At 38.4% G+C, this 18,026-nt stretch overlaps 1 protein-coding gene across 1 annotated transcript; it reads right to left on the bottom strand.

Moving 5' to 3' along the window:
• Positions 1 to 9,867: 9,867 nt before the first annotated feature.
• On the bottom strand, positions 9,868 to 17,287 carry NENF (neudesin neurotrophic factor). Its single transcript, XM_026110628.2, has 4 exons — positions 17,065 to 17,287; positions 15,565 to 15,625; positions 14,181 to 14,284; positions 9,868 to 13,513 (listed from the first exon to the last, which is right to left on the bottom strand). Exons 1-4 carry the CDS (start codon positions 17,224 to 17,226, stop codon positions 13,337 to 13,339), a joined length of 504 nt encoding a protein of 167 aa, XP_025966413.1. The 5' UTR covers positions 17,227 to 17,287; the 3' UTR covers positions 9,868 to 13,336.
• Between the last annotated feature and the right edge of the window lie 739 nt (positions 17,288 to 18,026).

Genomic DNA, 18,026 nt, shown 5'->3' with positions numbered 1-18,026 from the left:
CACACCGTTTCATTGACATTTTTTACAGACCTTTGTGTTCGCATCCACATGGCTCCACTTTTTTAATGGTCTTACTTGTGGCTGGTGCTTGGAGGGTGACACCTGTTTGTCTGCCTCTTAGGCTTGTCTTCAGTTAAATTTCAAAATTATTTTCCTCCTTACGACCACAGACTGTACTCAGTTTGACTTTGGCTTTCACTCTATTTCCTGTCAATTTTCTGCGTCGCCAGTAAGGGGACTTTATATTTGGATGAAAGCAAGCAGAGAACTTCGCACCTCTCACTTCTTTGTAGAAGTTCTTTTTATGAGCAAATCTGTTATCATATTTTTGAGCTACATTTCCGTTTAAAGAATCTAAACTGCATTTGGTCTTCCAGTAAGTTTTGCTGTCTTTTATCTTGGACAGTGAAATTTTAAGAATGTCAGAGGTGTTCTTTTTAACAGCCTAAACCAAGCCCTGAACAAGAGATGTGCTAACTGTAACGTTCTTAAAGTCTAGTGTAGACAAGCCTGTATTTTGCTAAACTGACTATTTTAAGGCCCCCACTTCTCCTGGAGTTTAGCTTTTCCAGGTTAGTTTTATGAAAAATCTGTGCCCGATCCTGATCATGTGTATAAGCACAGTGACCAGAAGTGGTTATTTAGGGCAAGAGCCAGACTATATGGTTATTATTTTAGACTGGCTGCAAAACCCTTTGAGAGTTATTTAATTTTGCAAATTAACATGCAAGTGGAAAAAAAGTTTTGGGCTGACTTTTTGGGTTGGGTTTTTTTTCCTGCCAAATCAGAAATAAGCATCATTGCAAAGTAAGGTTTCTTTTTACAGCTTTCAATGATTAGATTTAGTGACTGCTTCAAAGTTCATTATTAATCACCTTATACCATATCGTGCATCAATATTTGTCCTACTAGTGTGAGAACTCCCTGTAGTGCACACCTATTAAATGTTTGCAGACAGAGATGTGAAGGGAAAGGGGCAATAACGTACACAGCTGAGAGCAGCGCAGAGTTCTGAAGTCCCAGCCTATTTTCAGTCCTAAGGAAATGTCTGTCTAAGTCAAGAATTATGGAGGAAAATTGGATCTGTAACCATGTTCATAATGAGAGAGGACCTTTTTGGAGCTTAATCTAAATAATACAAAATGTGTATATTCCTGAGCACCACAGAAAACGTCAAAGCTGATAATGGAGGAGATTGTGGTGGTCCAGGGAGAGGAGGAGGGACTGGATTCTAAAACAGTCAAAATCAGCACTGCTCAGCTGGAGCGCTTTGTTTGTATGGACGTAAACCAGTTGGAAATTGGTTTATGACTTCAGGTTGCATAGAAACAAAGCAAACCAAAGAAACTGTTATGAAAGCATCCATCTAGGAGAACACGAGAGGAGAAAAGTACTGAGAAAACAGAACTCTTTCTAAATTAAATTTACTACTAAATTTACAAAAGTTTCCTAGTGGGGAATTCCTGGAAAATGCAGATTGAAATGTGAGGCAAACTTTGATTGCTCTTTTAACTGTCTTGACTGCATATTTACAATAAGAAGTAAACTTAATTTTCTGTATTGCTTCTAAAGAAGCTTTCTAAAGAAAAACACCCATGCTTCATAACCACCTTAAGAAACATTTGCTATGGTTGTTGCCAAAGGAACAGCTTCATATTTTCATAAATACCAAAGTTAATAGGCTGCTAAAAACAAGCAAAATTGCCTGTAGGTGATTTCTGCTTATACAGAAATAGCTTGCTTTCTGGAAATTAAACTCTCAGATTTTCTCTCTGTTACCTATTATTGCATATTTTACTCTCCTGTTCCTAGTTCCTTTAGCTGTTTTGAATCAACTGTGTGTAGGAGCAGTACTTAAATGAAATTTCCTTGAGGGTAAAACCTGATTTGATAAATTATAGGAAATAAACAATATTAACTGTAGCTTGTGGCTACGATGAGATCAGAAAACAGCCCAACAGAGACTTGTGAGCTTTTAAAGTCTAATGGGCACACACTCTTTTTGGGAAAATATAATACCTATGCCACATCATCATAAAGTCATACTTATGGCTTTGGAGAAAAGGCGAAATCTTCCAGCAATGTGGCTTCTGGAAAGGAGTCCAAGAAGAAAGATGCTTTGATTTTTCTTTTGTTGAGTTGCTATTTGGTATGCAGCAAGAGCTGCTACTGCTTTGGGGGTGTTTTTTGCTACCTTTATTCTGGATTTTAATTTTAGATATCAAAGCCCCTAGCACTCTTGGTAGGCAATTTTTACTAATGATGATAAAATAGTTATTTTCTCCATAGAATTGATAATGTCTGAATAGGCCTCATATTGGTCATGCTTAAGGAAATAAGAGCCCTTTCCTCCCCCTAGAGGTGCAGGAAAACCTAGCTGCTGGCAAATTTAATTTACATTGAGCTTGACTATATTGTCATATAATATTTGTATTGTACTTGGGGAGATCCACTGTTTTAGCATCTCTCTTCATACTTCACATGTCCTTCCATGAGCATGATTCTGTGAGCTATCTAATAATGGTGCTGTCAGAATTTTTATTTCTCTGGGGAGAAATACAATGCGACATATATTTCTTCTAATCACTTGGAACAACATAAAATATAACTCTATCGCTAACATTTCTCTCTTTAAAATGCAATGTTGTCTTTCCTCACTGCACTAGTCTGACGTAATGAGGCAGGAACCAACCATAATTAGGCTGGCTGCGGTCTTCTCGTGCTCAGCGGTAACTGTCATCATCAAAATTGCCTTTACCTCTCTCTAGCTTAATTTTGGGGGTTCTTCTCTATTCTCATTCTCCGTGTTGCACTGATCACTCCCTCCTCCTTATTGTCACGCTTCCCTTTTCTTGATTCTCCTCCAGCTTTTCAGCTTGCTCCACATCAGCAGGACTGGACCTACTGTACATTTTTTTCCACCTCACAGGAGAAGCTGAAACTCAGCATCCCTTGCGTTTAGCTGGGTGTTGTGTAAATTGGATTGTCTGGAGTGTTAGTCGTTATTTGCTTATTCTGATTTGCTTATTCGTGATGAAAAAACATATACATTAAAATCATAATGTAATTACAGATTTTGCTTTTAGCATGAATATATTTCTTCTCAGTGACATTGAAATTATTTAGTACTCCTAGTATTTATATATTATTTTGACAGATATGCAATGGGCTATGAATAATTTTAAGGTGGCACAGTTTACTCCATGTTGCTTAAAAGCGAGGATTTTCCCCCTCTCCTTTTGCACCATCACATTAGTGGACACATCTGAATCGTCAGCTTTGCCAGAGCCTTGGTGTATGGGCCAGAATGAATAATTAACTGATCATATTAATTTAATTGCTTAAGCATGTTATTGACTAACTAGTAGTGCTGAACACCCTCTTTTTCTTGTTTTTTGTTTTTCCTGGCCTTTCTTCTGCCATTTGCTTCATCCTGTTAGTTTTATACATGGAATTCCAGGCTGAAAGAGCCTGTATGTGGAAAAAGTAGGCTTGCAAGGTACAAATAAACTTTTGATTTTTTTCTGGAGGCAGGATACTAAGACCGCTCAGCCGGCTTGTTAATGATGATTTTCATGAATATTAAATGATAGAACCAAAACAAAACTCCAGACACTTGCACACAAATTTAAAGTACCAACATCACCAGCTCAGACAGCTGCTCTCTGTAGACTTTCCTGAAAGAAAACAGTGATGATGCATATTAAGATGATTTTTATAAACCAGAAGGCCAATTTGTGATGTCCTATTTGAAAAGTAGAGATACTAATTATTTATAGCTTGAAGCAGAAATCTGTTTTCTGAAGTAGGTAAATGACAGGTAAATGATACCTGTGCTGTTCTTGCTTTCCTGACGTGTTTCAAAACATTTTTGAGCTTTGTGCTCACTAAAAATGTGTGCAAGGGGTGAGCCTTACCTTTCAAGTTCATGCCAGCTCTCTCCAGCATGCAGCTATATTCCCACTTACTCCTCTGAAGCTCCTCTAATCCCTTCTTTGTTTTTTCCTCTCGAAAAAGACCATGTTGCTGGGCACAGCATAGTAAACTACATTTGCTTATATTTCTTCCTTATGATTGGTCCCAGGCAGGCTAGGAGTTTGCTATTTACAGAGTTCTTCCTTTAGCTCCAGAAGTATAAACTTAAACAGCACATGGAAAAATTAAAACTCAAGCAAGTTTGGATTGAATTGAAACACTACCAACATAAATCTGGGGTGATTCTAATAACACCACTGCAGTTATGCTCAATTTCTAAAAGGATGTGTAAAGGTGAAACATTCTCTGTGGCCTAAAGAATAATCTTTATAGCTTAAGAAAATGGGGGTCAGATTCTCGACTGATAGAATTGCACATAACTTCCTTTACATACATGGGTATGTAAATTTATACCAATTTAATATGTGGTTCAGTGATTTTCAGACACCAAAAGGAATGAGTTGAAATAACAAGGTAGGTTTTCTCAGATAACTGCCTTTAGGCACGATCCATTTTGTGCTGTTATTCTGAATATAAAAAGATAAAGTAAATCCAAACTATTTTTAGGTGGAATGAGTCAGTCTAAATGAGTTGATGGAAAAAGATATAAATGAAAGGACAGTCCAGTTAGAGGAAGTTATGGAGTGTAATGCTTTTATATAAACATTCTGCAGAATTCATTTGGCTTTCCAAACCCTGTCTGTAGATCAAGAAGTGCTTTGCAATGGCTCATGCAGACTACTCTAGTCATAGGGTGCTGGCCACTCTCTTTGTTTTTAGTTAGATTGTATTAAAAACAGAATATATTTTAAAAAGTAGAATTTTTAAAGTATTTATGTAAATAATTGATGGAGTTGTTACGGAGATATTATGTGACTATGAATGGTCTCTGCAATCAGAAATAGAAAAGAAGTGGCCGGCAGGTTCCTAACTGTGAAGAAAAGCATTCACTGAGATCATTTCTCTATTAGTTTGTCCAGTTATGAAACAAGGACTACCCCTAATTTATTTGTGGTGGTGTTAAACCAAACAGTGTAGTGGAATGGGAGTTATCTATCTTTTCAAGGGCAACATAAACCAGATACATCTACAGGGCTTACCTAGACTAGTTTGTAGTTGTGTTTTCACAAAACCCTGAGGAAATTACACCCATACTCTCTGACAGGGCTTGCAATAAGGTGACCTACAGAGTTCTGTAATAAGAGATTGTGACTATTTCCCTATGTATTAAATGTTCTTGTAAATATATATTCATTTGTGTAGTAAATACAAGTAATACAGTTATTCAGATAAAGTCTTGCTTAAATTTTAACTTTTTCCCAAGCTGAAAAGTTCCATTAAATACTTACGGAAGTTCAGGTTAATGTACTTTAGTTTGCAAAGGCCACTAACAGCTGCTTTGAGATTGGAGGCCTTTTTCTTCCTTATTCAAAATCATCAAGTCTATTTTAAAATACAGCAGCTAAGCCTAGTGGATGACATGTTTACCCCTAGGTTCCAGCTGCACCTCCATTTTGCACATTTTGAATGTGTGATTAAAATTCTTGATGATGTTGTGAAGCAGCTTTTATAAAATATCTTTAAGTGGCTGAGCCAGAAAATGCTGTTGGGGTCATCATTGCTTTTAGCAGTATTTAAACAAATAGATGGCCAATGGACACATAGGCAAACTCCTACTGAGAGACGTAGATGAACATGAGTAAAGTATATTCACTTTAGCTGGAAGATGAAGCACCACAAAGTGATTCCCCTTTGGAGTGAGGAAAGGAAAGCTATGGCTTCAGTAAGTAGTAGTCTTTATGTTACAGCCATGCTTAGGACCCCGCCAGCCCTAGTGTTCAAGTGACATTACTTTCTTCAAGCAGCTGGCAGTCCCAATAGGCAACATGGACAAAGGGAATTTAAGGGAAGCATTGGCTCATTTACCAGCCAGGAAAACCTAGCAATAAGGGCTGCAAGGTGACAGTGGAGCTGAGAATTGCACCTTCATCTCTGTGTCCCTGTCAGCTCCTCAGCAGCAAAACTCCAGCCTTCTTTCTTAAACTAGAATGGCTCTCTTTTAATGCTGAAATGAGAAAAATTCCTAAGTTATAGACTGCATAGCAGTGGTGTGATTTTCTATGAATCCAGGCACCTGCAAGGTATCAAAGCCAAATGTATTCAGTATTTTTGGAAAATGAGACTGAGGATGTCAAGCAAGGAGCCAGCAGTCACGAACTGTTTAATTCACGCTGATTTTCCCAGAACTGTATCCGAGGAGGATGTCACACTCTTCCGTTCTCAAGTTCAACCTTTCCTCTGAGCGCATCAGCAAGTTTCACCACTTCTGAACCTGTACTCTCCTGGAGTTATTTATAATCTCCTGCTGCTTTCCATAAGTAGAATTTCACCTACCTTCCTCCTCACTACCTCAGATATTGTTATATTCCACTGATACACTGCTGTTTTGCATATAATCGTTTCAACTGCCTGTTTTCTTCCAGCTCCAAGACATACTGAACTCAAAGGGGACCAATTCACAGAATTGCGGAGGAAGTGTTTATTACGGGCAGCAGAAGCAATTTAGGAACATATATAGTATTTAATATGTAGAATCACAGAGGCTCAGCACATGCTCCTAAAACATCCCTACATGTTTTTAAAACCCTTCCAAGCTTACTAAAGTTGATAGGTTGATCCTTTGCAGTTTAATAATGAGAGCTTTTCAAATATCCCTGTAAGTCTCCCCATCATTTCATTTCTGCCTTCCATTTTGTTAACGCTGTCAGAGATCAAAACTGTAGGGCCTTATTTCTGACCTGTTCAATTTCAGTTTAAGAAACATATGGAACAGAATTTGTTTTAGAGAGACTGTAGCACTGCTACTTTTGTCTAAATTGCTAGGTCTGTATATGTTGTACAGCTCAGATATACATGTATGTTTTTCTCTGTATAACATGAATATACATTACGAATGCCTTAAAACAGCTTCTGTCCCATTCTTAAAAAATACTGCATAACTATTCTGAAGTACAAAGCATGGTTAAACAATGAATAAGGAAAAATCGGTGGCATTCTTGATACTTCTAACATAATGTAGGACACACACATATGTTACCTAAGAATATTATCTCAATTTGATCATATAATCCCTTGAATTAACATTTTTGCCATAATGAAGTATACTTAAATTTGAGAGGTGCCCAGCTGCACAGCTCTGTAGCTCAGAATCAGAACTTTGCTTTTCATGGAGCAGTATTTATTTTTTTAAATGAGACTATATTTTTAGGAGCTTGACTCAATCACTGAAAATAATAAAGGATTAAATGTAATTAGTAAGTTTGCATTACTTAGCCTTTATCTATGATTCTTACAAACACAGCACTGCAATGTAAAATGAAAGGTATGTAGCCCCAGCCTCCAACTAGAAAGCTCGCTCTTCTAGCATACTCTTGATCCGCCACAGATACTTTAAAACAGTTATCAGTCTAATCTAGAAAGTTTTCCTCCAGGCTAATGGCTTGGTAACTAAGTTCTGTATATCCAACACAACTGAATATAGTATCTCTGCAAAGGAGCATAAGAGAACTGGGTACAGGTAAGTTTTCACTTTAATCATCTAATTCTATCTGCCCAAGTGCCAAAAAAGAAATTTCCCTTTCCTTTACTGGCTAGAACAACTACTACTCATAAATCTTATTTGTGGGTCTATTAGACAGTAAAATAAGGACTCTAGTGCCTACAAAAGAAGGGTGCAAGCCTTTAAGTTCAGCTCTACATTCAGACATTTCTACAAGTTTAGGCCTGTTTGGATTCAGTGTATGTATTCCGGTTTCATCAGTCTAGTCTCTGTATTGTTTTAACCTCTAAAGCCCAAGCAGGTAGGCCAAGAAGCAGACCTGAATTTTCACAAAGCTAGGGTTAGATCCAGGTTTCTGCTTTATCTGCTGCCTTTCCACAATATGACAGAACTTTCAGCAAAATCTGGAAGGTAAAATGAGGACATGGGGACATTGTTTCTTCTGCTCTTGAGAGAGGTTTCTTTCAGTGGAGGGAAAATTATGTCATATTTTGATTTTCCTGGATGGCTTATCTCCCAGTTGTCTTGTACCCAGATTCTGCTGTTTTTCACTTCTCAGAAGGATAAACCTCCTGTCAAAAAGTACTGCAGAACTCAGTAATCTGAAACATTTATAAGCGATGCAGAATTTCTGATTGCAACAGCTACAAATAACCTATGGGAAATGGCAGCAGGAATTGTTTATCTGAGAGTACTTCCTGTGGCTCTGTTATGTGAACTCTGCAGTTTATCCAGGTGCACATTGTCTATTTTTCACAGAATGTTAATCTCATTTTCTGTCTGTTATTGTGGATTTCTTGTCACCAGATAATCCAAGCCAAGAAGATCTGAGCATAAGTTTTGTAAACAAGTAAATTAGGACTCACACCTTCCACTGAACAGGAAGAGCAAGGCCAAAATAGAAATAATTATGTGACCATCAACAAATGGGTATGGGTGCAAGTTAAGATTGTTAACATTGACTCTATTTGACAGAAACAACGTGTTTGTTATCAGACTCCCTGTATTGCTCTTCCAAATCTACCTCAACAGTAAAAATTGCCCCAATAGCACACTAAGATACAGTCTCATTTCCCACCTATTCTGTTTTCTTTGATAGGGTTTTTTTTTGTCACAAGAAGATCAAAATCATGCCTATGCTATGAGAGTACTTCTAGCAGCAATGCCCACCTGTCATACACTTGGTTCTTTGAGACACTGGTTTAATAGAAAGGAAAAAAAGATCACCTTTTAATAAGCACTGATTTTTCTTCAAAAGTAGTCAGATTCTATATGTCTGTAACTATCTGTATCAGCTTTCACATATAGGGCTCAGAGTGAAGTAATTGTTACAAATATAAAAGTTATCTTAAAATTTTTGATGTTAAAGCGTTCACAGGCCAGGACTGAGTTTTTGAAAGTATTCATCCTATATGGAATAGACCATGTAAATAATTTTCAGGTTAAAGGTTCGTGTGCATTTTACTTCATGGATAACAAAGTGTCTGACTGTCACCATTTATGTAAATTTTGGGGCCTGCAAGATATCCCTGAGAATGGCCAGTGTCCATCTGAAAATATGGAGATACTAATTGGTGTGACTGAGCACATCCTACTGATGTGCAGCTGAATCCTACTGAATGGCAGCTTTTCCACTCACAAAAGTACTCACGAGGGTTTTTTGAGTGTTTTTTTTCTTCAGTTTAACCAGATCAGCTCAAAAATCAGTGTTGGACTTTCTCCATGAAACTCTTCACATGTCTTCCGTTTTCCCTTGAACAGATGCAAATTATATTGAACGTGTTTCAGATAAGTAAGTTTATCTATAAAAGTGACAGAACACATTTGTAAAAGTCAGCTGAACCTTTTTCTTCTTGTTTTTCTCCATGCCATCAGGTGAGTTCTGCATGCTCTTGTGAGTTTTGCAAGGGACAAACTGTAGTAATTGATGGTCTTTCCAAACTATCATTCATTGAATATATAGTCTGATGGTGTTTTTGAAACGAAAGTTAAAGATGATTTACAAACTGTGTTGAAGTTCCTCCCACTACAAAGCACTGTATTTAAACAGACAAGCATCCTCTTAATTTTCACTGAAATGTAAAAGTCTGGCAGGTCTGACAAGTGCAGTCTGAAACATGATGTAGCATTGATTCCTACAGTACTCCAAATTGACAACTGATATTGTCAGACCACAAAGATTACTGGTTTAGCCTAGGCAGCCGTTTTGAAAGATAAAGAAGGCCTGTTCTGCATAAGAAAACCAATACAGAAATTAATTCATTTAAATCGATGAAACTCTTATATTTTAGCAAAGGGCCACAGAAAGAAGGGTGACAATACACACGTTACAATTATTAAGAAAGGAACAACTTTATTTTATGTCCAATCCCAAGTCCGGGGGCTTCTTGGAAAAATGTCAGCCTGTGGGATTATAACTAAGATTCAGAGTTTCTGCATTCTATTAAATATCCTTCTGGCTAGTGGTCTTGTTTTGATTAGGATGAAAAATAATGCTGTTACTAACATACCATACATGTTCTTAGCCTGATTTCATTTAACTGGAGTTTCTACAACTGCAAAAATTGAGATAATACTTTGATCTGCATTTCATGTGTATTTTGAAGCTCAGTGGAACCCCTTTACTGAATTTTCGTTGCTTATATAATTATTCCTCTCGCTCTAGTTGTTAATCAGACAAATCCTTCTTAAAGTAAGGATCACAAAATCTAGCCTCTTCTTAAGATAAGAACATCCGACTTCAAAGTCCTATCACAAAAGTTATGTATTAGGACAAATGTATTAAGACAAAAAGTAAGGAGCTATTGGAAAAAGTGTCAAGTGGAAAACTCAGGTTATGCATCTCCTCAGTGATGAACCCATCTGGTATTTCTCTGCTTTCTGGAGAGTAAATTATTATTAAAAGAAGTTCTTTCTTGGCACAGCAATTCATTAAAACCTTTGATCATACAAACCCTCACGTCAAATTAAGAAGACACAGATTAGAAGCAGCACAGCACAAACAATGACATTTGCAATGTTAGCAGGAAGCTCCAAATAAATTAAAAAGAAATTCATCATTCTCCAAATGAGCTGTGGGAGACTGGGAAGGGGATAATAGGGCTTTGCACAGTTTGATTGTTTTGAGTGCCATTTATAGATAGCGAAGGCACTTGTCTTACTGGCATAATACAAAGGTCAAGCAAATGCAACTAACTGAACAAAACAACGATAGCAGACAGTATGCTTTTAAGCAAAATAAATTGCAGGCTGTCAACATGTAACAACCTTAGAAATAAAACAGTGTCATTATATTAACACTAAAAGAAATATTGTGGGACTCTGAATTCATTGAAAAAGTAGTCAGTGAACATGTTATCAGTAACAATACTTCACGATGGTGAACAGTAGTAAAGAATATCCATGTCAAGGATATATTCCTTCTGGTGGCCCACTGAAAGCCTTATTATCATAACACTGTTCTATTGAGTGGGAACCTGAAGTGAAATAACTTAGGAAGTGATTAAACAGAAGTGAGTATTTCAGTTCCAAAACTGAAATAGAAACAAGCAGGAAGCATTCTGCATTCTAAATGCATTCAGTTGTGATAATCTTCTTGTTATTAACAGCATGGAAGGACTGGGACATCTCCCTCCCTTCACAGGCACAAGTGAGAGCAGGTTGAATTTGAAAGGATCTCACACTAAAAGAGTTTTTATATCACCATTTCAATAATACCGTTGCAACAGGAGGGTTTCTTCACTGAAATGCACCTGAAAGTTAGTATAAATAGAAGATGCCTTATCTACTTTGGGATCAGCAAAGGTGAGCTCCATAGCATGAACAGGAAAAGCAGGGAGAGAATAAGAACACCACGCCACTCAATGTGTTACAATCCAGCTACAAAATTTCTGTGGATAAAATTTTTAAATGCTGATGGATATACTGATCTCAGATGAAGCCAAGACAATTTACAATAATCATAGAAGCACATCTGCAGCTGCCCCTAAGGAAACATGCAGGGCAGGGCAGGGCAGGGCAGGGCGAAAAATATGTAGACACTGGAAACTGATCTGTGAAATACTGGCAAAAGAACAAGCACCACTATTATCACCCACCCCATACACATTCCCATAAAGATGGCAGGTATACAGTGCTACCTGTAGGCAGGCATCATCAACAGGCCAACTCCCCGTTCCTGCTGGTGTCTAGTCAAGAGATTGGCAGTTACAGCAATACAGCAATGATTTTCTGAAGCAATAACATTTTCTTTACTTCAATACTAATTTATTTATTTTGACCCAGAACACCACAGAACAGCAGAAAACAAGGTGGCCCATGGAGCCCCTCTTTCAGCTTATGTGGTCTAATGGTAAGATACAAAATGAATTTACAGTAAAATCAGTAACACTGTTTAACAAAGGATAATAAATAGAAAAAACTTTTCTAGTTATTTCACTGACAGGCATCTGTCCCTTCCTCTTGACACACTACAATATGCAAGCCATAAAACAGACAATCACGTAATAAAATCTTTCTTTCGAAGAAAGCAGCCAAAATGCTAAAGAAATAGAACAAAGTAGCTCTGAGAAATTGGGAGCAGCTGCTCAATATTTCAGTATTAATTGAACCTGTCACAGCGGCAGGTAAATCCACGTACACGAGAGTTTACGTTCTACTTCAGTTAGTCAAAGTCAGTGGTTAGCAGCAATTTATATAATATAAGCTTTTACTGCCCTCTGATTGCTGAAATACTGCCAGAGAAAATTGATAAAGAGAGGACTTCTTTCACCCTACAGATCTGGAGATTTATATTAAGTTAAAACGAAGAGGAATATTTGAATGCACACCTTCAAGAGCAAGATGCTTGAGCAATGATGAAACCAGACTAAAACAAAGAAAGACTAACAGATTAAAAATAAGAGGCTGAAATTGTCAATATGAAGATGCTAAAAATATCCACAGGATTCTAAATTAGTGTAATAAACTTGTGCTGTAGGAGTATGTGGGAAACAGTGGGTTATCATTTCCTTTTTTTGTCAGAGAAAGAGTGGAGGAAGCTAGAAGGAAATCATCACAATCTAATATAGATGACATCTTTGATAATTATTTAAAAAAATAAAAATGAGGTGTCATTTATTTAAAACTAACATAATAAGAATCTTACTGAAAATGTCACAGTATTTCTCAAGAGGGAAAAAGGTTTATTTTTCTTGTTTTATAGCTGTAGGCTTCACATAAATATTCCACTGTAACTACATTTTAAGAGATTGACTGTTTTTATTTCCGGTATTCTCAAACCTGTCAAATATTAAATCCCTTAATGCCTTTTTAAGAGCAAGCATCTTTTACACCTATTTATATATGTGAGTACTTATAATCACAGAAACTGAAGTATAGAGAATTGATGTTAGCTGGTCCAGATAATACATTCCGTTTTCAAAGGAATGGGAAACAACTTGGGATTTACATGAAGACCACTGATGTTTTGACTATTAGAAACTTCCTTATCTCTTTTAAAGAATGTAATTTTAGATTATATGCTTGTAGACAGAAAAATACAAGCAGTAAGAACTTCCATATGAAATAATACCAACAATTCAGAGCAAACAGCACAAGTATGTGCTACTAACATAGATCTGTTTGATTCCCTGTTTTCCAGAACACATTCCAAAAATTACCTATCATCAATCAGTTTTCTCGTTAGAAAATATATGAATGTGTACACACATAGTTTGCAGAAAATGTTCCTCCTTCCAGGAAACAACCTAATACTCATTCTATTGTGGCCCTGTGGGTATTCTCTAGATACTAAAATGCTCATCAAAACTCATCTTTAATGCTGAAATGTGGTTGATCTTCAGGTTTAAAGTCTAGATTGGGGCTGCCGTCCTCATTCAGAATTCTTCGAGAAGTATAGCCAACAATTGGATATTTGGCCTTGTAAACATTATTGAAGATATCATCCAGGGACTTTATTTCCTCTTCTGAGAGTCCTGTCTAAATGAAATATGGTCAAAGAAATAAAAATGCAGGTATTTACAAGCATTTTTCTTTTTTTGTTGATTACTCTAAACCTTAGGGTCAGCTTTTGGGTTTAATTTGCAGAGCATAATTAACGGAATTGATAGTATAATTTGTAATCTTATTCTTTTCATTCAAATTCATCTTTGACAAAATTTTAATACGTTCAGGTAAAACAAACTGTTAGTTCATGAAGCTAACACCACAAACAAGCAACAACTAACTCACTGTCACAGCATCCACTGCCTGTGGCACAGGATAAGCTAAACCAATTAACAAAGAAAGTGATTTACTCTCTTTGAAAGTATCTTTTTAAACAGCAGGTAATTTCTCCTTAACACGCTTACTTACAGAAGTTGTACTTGTTCTGCAGATTAAAAACTTCCCTCTCCAAGGCTGTTAAGACTACAGCATTCATGAGCAGTAAATACATAATCATTTTATGTATTTAAAGAATATTGATTCATTTTGTTTTCAAATTAGACTAAAAGATGTGAATCTACCTAAATGAATATAATACAAATTAGTTGAATATAACCATTCATCATCTTTGCTAGTTTTTAATATCCATTGACTAGCAGAACACAAAGCAAAAGAATAAAACTTTGCGAAATGGAATTAAGCTAATAAACCAGTTTCTTACTATGTCATGAGTAAGATCTGCTGGATCCAGAGACATCTTTGCAACTCCTCGCGTTGAGTCTTTTCCAACCAAAGCATTATATGGGGCTCCTTTTCCATAAAATTCTGTCAGAGGGAGGAAAAAAAAAACCTGATGCTCTGACATTGTAGAGGGTGGATTCAGCTGCTACTTTTCACACAGTTCACCTCTCGGTGAACCAAAAACAACAACTCAAGTCTAAGATTTTTTCTTTCCAAAACTGACTTTTGAGTTGCTACCTTATTTTGATAGTATATCTCAGTGCTTAAAAAATAGATGGTGGGACTGTAAAATACAGCTGTTAAACTCTTGTACTGCATTCTTAAAATCTGTCTATTATGTAGAGAACTATGCTTTACATTCTCATAGGAGGTTTGCATACTACAGAATTTGCAGTGCCAAGCCTTGTCTAATTTAGGATTTGAAGATCAGTCAACATGTATGTCCAGATAAGGTGAATTAGCAAGCTTAGTACAAACAAAGCAGCAAAACATTAAGTTGCCTATTATGACCTTAAGGCGAATGTCCAGGACCCCGCTGGTCCCTCCAAACATTTTACAGCAAGTGTGTTAGCTTTCCTGTTAACAATTTTTTTTTCAGTAAAAACCCAAGATACAATTCAAAGAGATTACTTCAACTAGCTCACACAGTTAAAAGTATTACTGTCTTTTCCATTGTAAATTGAATTAACAGGAGTTCAAAGTAACAGGAGTTCAAATTAAAACATCTTTATTTCCTAGTCAAGGCACAGACAGCGACTACAGTAATAAATGGCTGATGTGTAACTGATGAGACATAAAGTCTCATGAAATAAGAACATTTTAAAAGAGAAAAGGTTACTTAGGCCCCCCCATCCAAAGTCACAAACAACGCTTCCAAGAGTTTTGACCAGACCACTGGAGAGCACAGGTAGGCAAACACCAGCGCAAAAGGAGACATAAAGCTGAGGCAATACTGATGTTGTGTAAGGTGATACAGGCACATCTCAATTAGCTTTGATCTAGTCAGTTCATGTACCCAGCGCGATAAAATGCCGTAGCCCTGGCTCCCATGTGGCCAGGCTCCACAGCTGGCGAGGACTCAGGGGCCCAGGCAGGCCTGTTCAGCACTTACCATCGTCAGTGGCTAAGCTAACTCGACCACACTACCTTGTCTACATGTACTGTCATCTCAGACCAGTGCATGTTCTTGGCAAAGCCTTAGCTTGGGAGGTTTCAGAGGAGGAAAAGTGAGATTTAAAAAAAGGAAAAAGTATATTCATTTTGTTGCAGCTGAACTTCAGATTTCTAATGGTTTGATGATATTAAAAAATGACTGAACAATGTCATGAAAACAAAGTAGACAGCAGAGTGACAAACAAACTCACCTTTTCCAGAAGTGACATCAAATACTACTCCCTTCACTGCCAGATAAATGGGCTGTCCTTCCTGGAAAGAAAGAAAGTCTGTAGGTCCTCAACATTACGTAAAAAAACATGTAGGTTAAAAAAAAAACCTGCTTTTGGCTGTGAAATCCATAAGCACTCAGCACACTGAGAAGAGAATGAAATTCTCTGCTATGCATTTCAATGAGCTTGCAATCAAATGCACAGTAAATATACAGCTAAGATACTTTGTCTGACCCCATCATCAGCTACATCGTAAAAATGACATCTGTGGGTATCTGGGCAATACATTACGTGGCAGTTCTATACCGGGCTGCTCTGAAAGCTTTCGTCTGCTACCTATTCATGCATCTTTATGTCAACTATTGGCAATATGCAGCAGAGAGAAAAGAAACAAAAACAAAAAAAGTATTGGAGGCTATAAAAGGAAATAAACAATAGAGGCTGTGAAATCCCACATCACAAGCAGCTTTCTAAAAAAATACTACAGTTCTATCTGGAAAGCTATCTATCACTGACATTGTATTTCCAAGCAGCTATATTCTGACTAGTATGCATGAAGAGTATGACTGTTTCCTGCTTTCTATACAGAAATGTTTTGTTCTGTTTGGGTAGTAAATAGTAGAAGAACAGACATGGGTTAAAACACTGTTTATGTTGCAAAGATCTGGCTCTCGTTTCTATATATACACACACACATACCAACAAACACACACGTATCTCTTGAAATTTCTTGCTTGTACTTTAAATTGTCCCAGAGGATTTCTGAGGATTTAAGCATATGGAATGGGAGAATCTATTTAACCTAAATGTCACAATCATAGTAGACACTTCCATCTTGCAAGTCACCTCATGACATGTGTTTGCTTGAAGATGATTAATTACTTCTTCCTATTCTTAGTGCAGAGGGATATTGCTGAAGATAAAAAGGTGTACAGCAAACAGAATTCTTCATTTGAATAAGAGAAAAAGATATAAACACACAAATCTGATCTGCTGACATCTGCTTTACTTAATAAGCCAGTGCTTCTGCTTTGTCTTCTGCTGGTAAGATACATTTTTAGTCAGTAAGATGATGGTTAGTTTCTTGCAAGTATCTCGAGAATACCCTGAAAAGGTGGGCCAGCAAGTTTTTCAAAGGAGAAGACAACTATGTATCGATTCAGGATTTCATCATTTTGAACCTGAACTTTAGCTGAGACTTGTGTGTCACAGAAAACAACAAACTCTGGAGTTGAAATTCCTTTGTTACTTCTATAATCATGTAGGAAAAAAATAAAAACCTAAGCCCCCTCCGGGCGAGACCTGCGCGCGCCCCAGCCAGCCGCCGCCAGCAGCACAGCTCCGCAGCGGGCGAGCAGCGCACGCATGCCCACAGCCTGCCCGCTAAGGCCTAAGCAGCGAGTTACCCCGGCCTCCTCCTCCTCCTCCTCCTCCTCCTCCCCCCCGCCCGGCCCCGCGCAGGCCCGGCCGCGGCGCTACCTCCTGCCCGGCGTATCTGGCCAGCTCGGGCTCCGTGAAGAGCCGCACCGGGCCCTCGGCCGGCGCCGGCCGGAACCGCAGCTCGCGCTGCGCCGCGCCCAGCAGCGCCCAGGGTAGCGCCGCCAGCAGCGCCGCCAACAGCCGCGGCCGCCCGCCGGCCATGGCGCAGGGGGCGCGCGGGGGGCGCGCGGGGGCCGGGCTGCCCCGCCCCGCCCCGCCCCGCCCCGCCCCGGCTCGCCGCTTCCTGCGCGGGAGGAGGTCACGGCGAGGCCCCTCTGCCTGGAAATTAAATAACTCTCCTGCCTTACTCGGGTGAAGAGTAGTGAGAGGCCCGCAGCCGCAACGCGCAGGGCTGTGCTGCCGGCGGGACGAGCAGCGAGAGCTGTGACAGGCAATAGCTACTGAAAGGTCCCTCCATTTCCATCTTTTTTTCCTCCAAAGTTTCTCTGCTTGCTATTTCAAATGATTATTCACAAAATCAGCACAAATAAGGAAGGTTTCATCTCTGTGACTTAGAATCTATTCTTTTTCTATTTATTCTCTCCTTCCTCAGGTTAAAAATGTCATTTTTTTTACGTTCCAAAGGAGGTGATTGCTCCATACTGTACATATAGCATAGGGAAACATTCTGGGCTGGCAGAGGGATAATCAGTTTGGTGTTTGTTATTGTATGTAGAATAAAGTTACTACAAACTACTTCTAATTTAGATATTTATATCACATTCGCACTGTAGTGCTGGCAGTGAGGACTCTGAGGATTTAAACACCTGACCAGAAAAGGATGCAAACAGTGAACATGACAAGGGATGCCTTGCACAGCTCACCACCGGCAATGCTGATGCCGAGAGGAAGCCCCAAACCCCAGCTTCTCTGCACCTGGGACACTTTCCTTGGCACTGCAGGAGGACAACGCTCCTCGCTCAGGAGGAACAGCAGTGAATCCTCTGCTGAGGAGAAGCACC

The sequence above is a fragment of the Dromaius novaehollandiae genome, chromosome 3 (genome assembly GCF_036370855.1).
Source record: "Dromaius novaehollandiae isolate bDroNov1 chromosome 3, bDroNov1.hap1, whole genome shotgun sequence".
NCBI classification, from domain to species: domain Eukaryota; kingdom Metazoa; phylum Chordata; class Aves; order Casuariiformes; family Dromaiidae; genus Dromaius; species Dromaius novaehollandiae.
The sequence above is the reverse complement of the archived record's forward strand: the minus strand, read 5'-3'. Positions and strand labels throughout refer to the sequence as shown.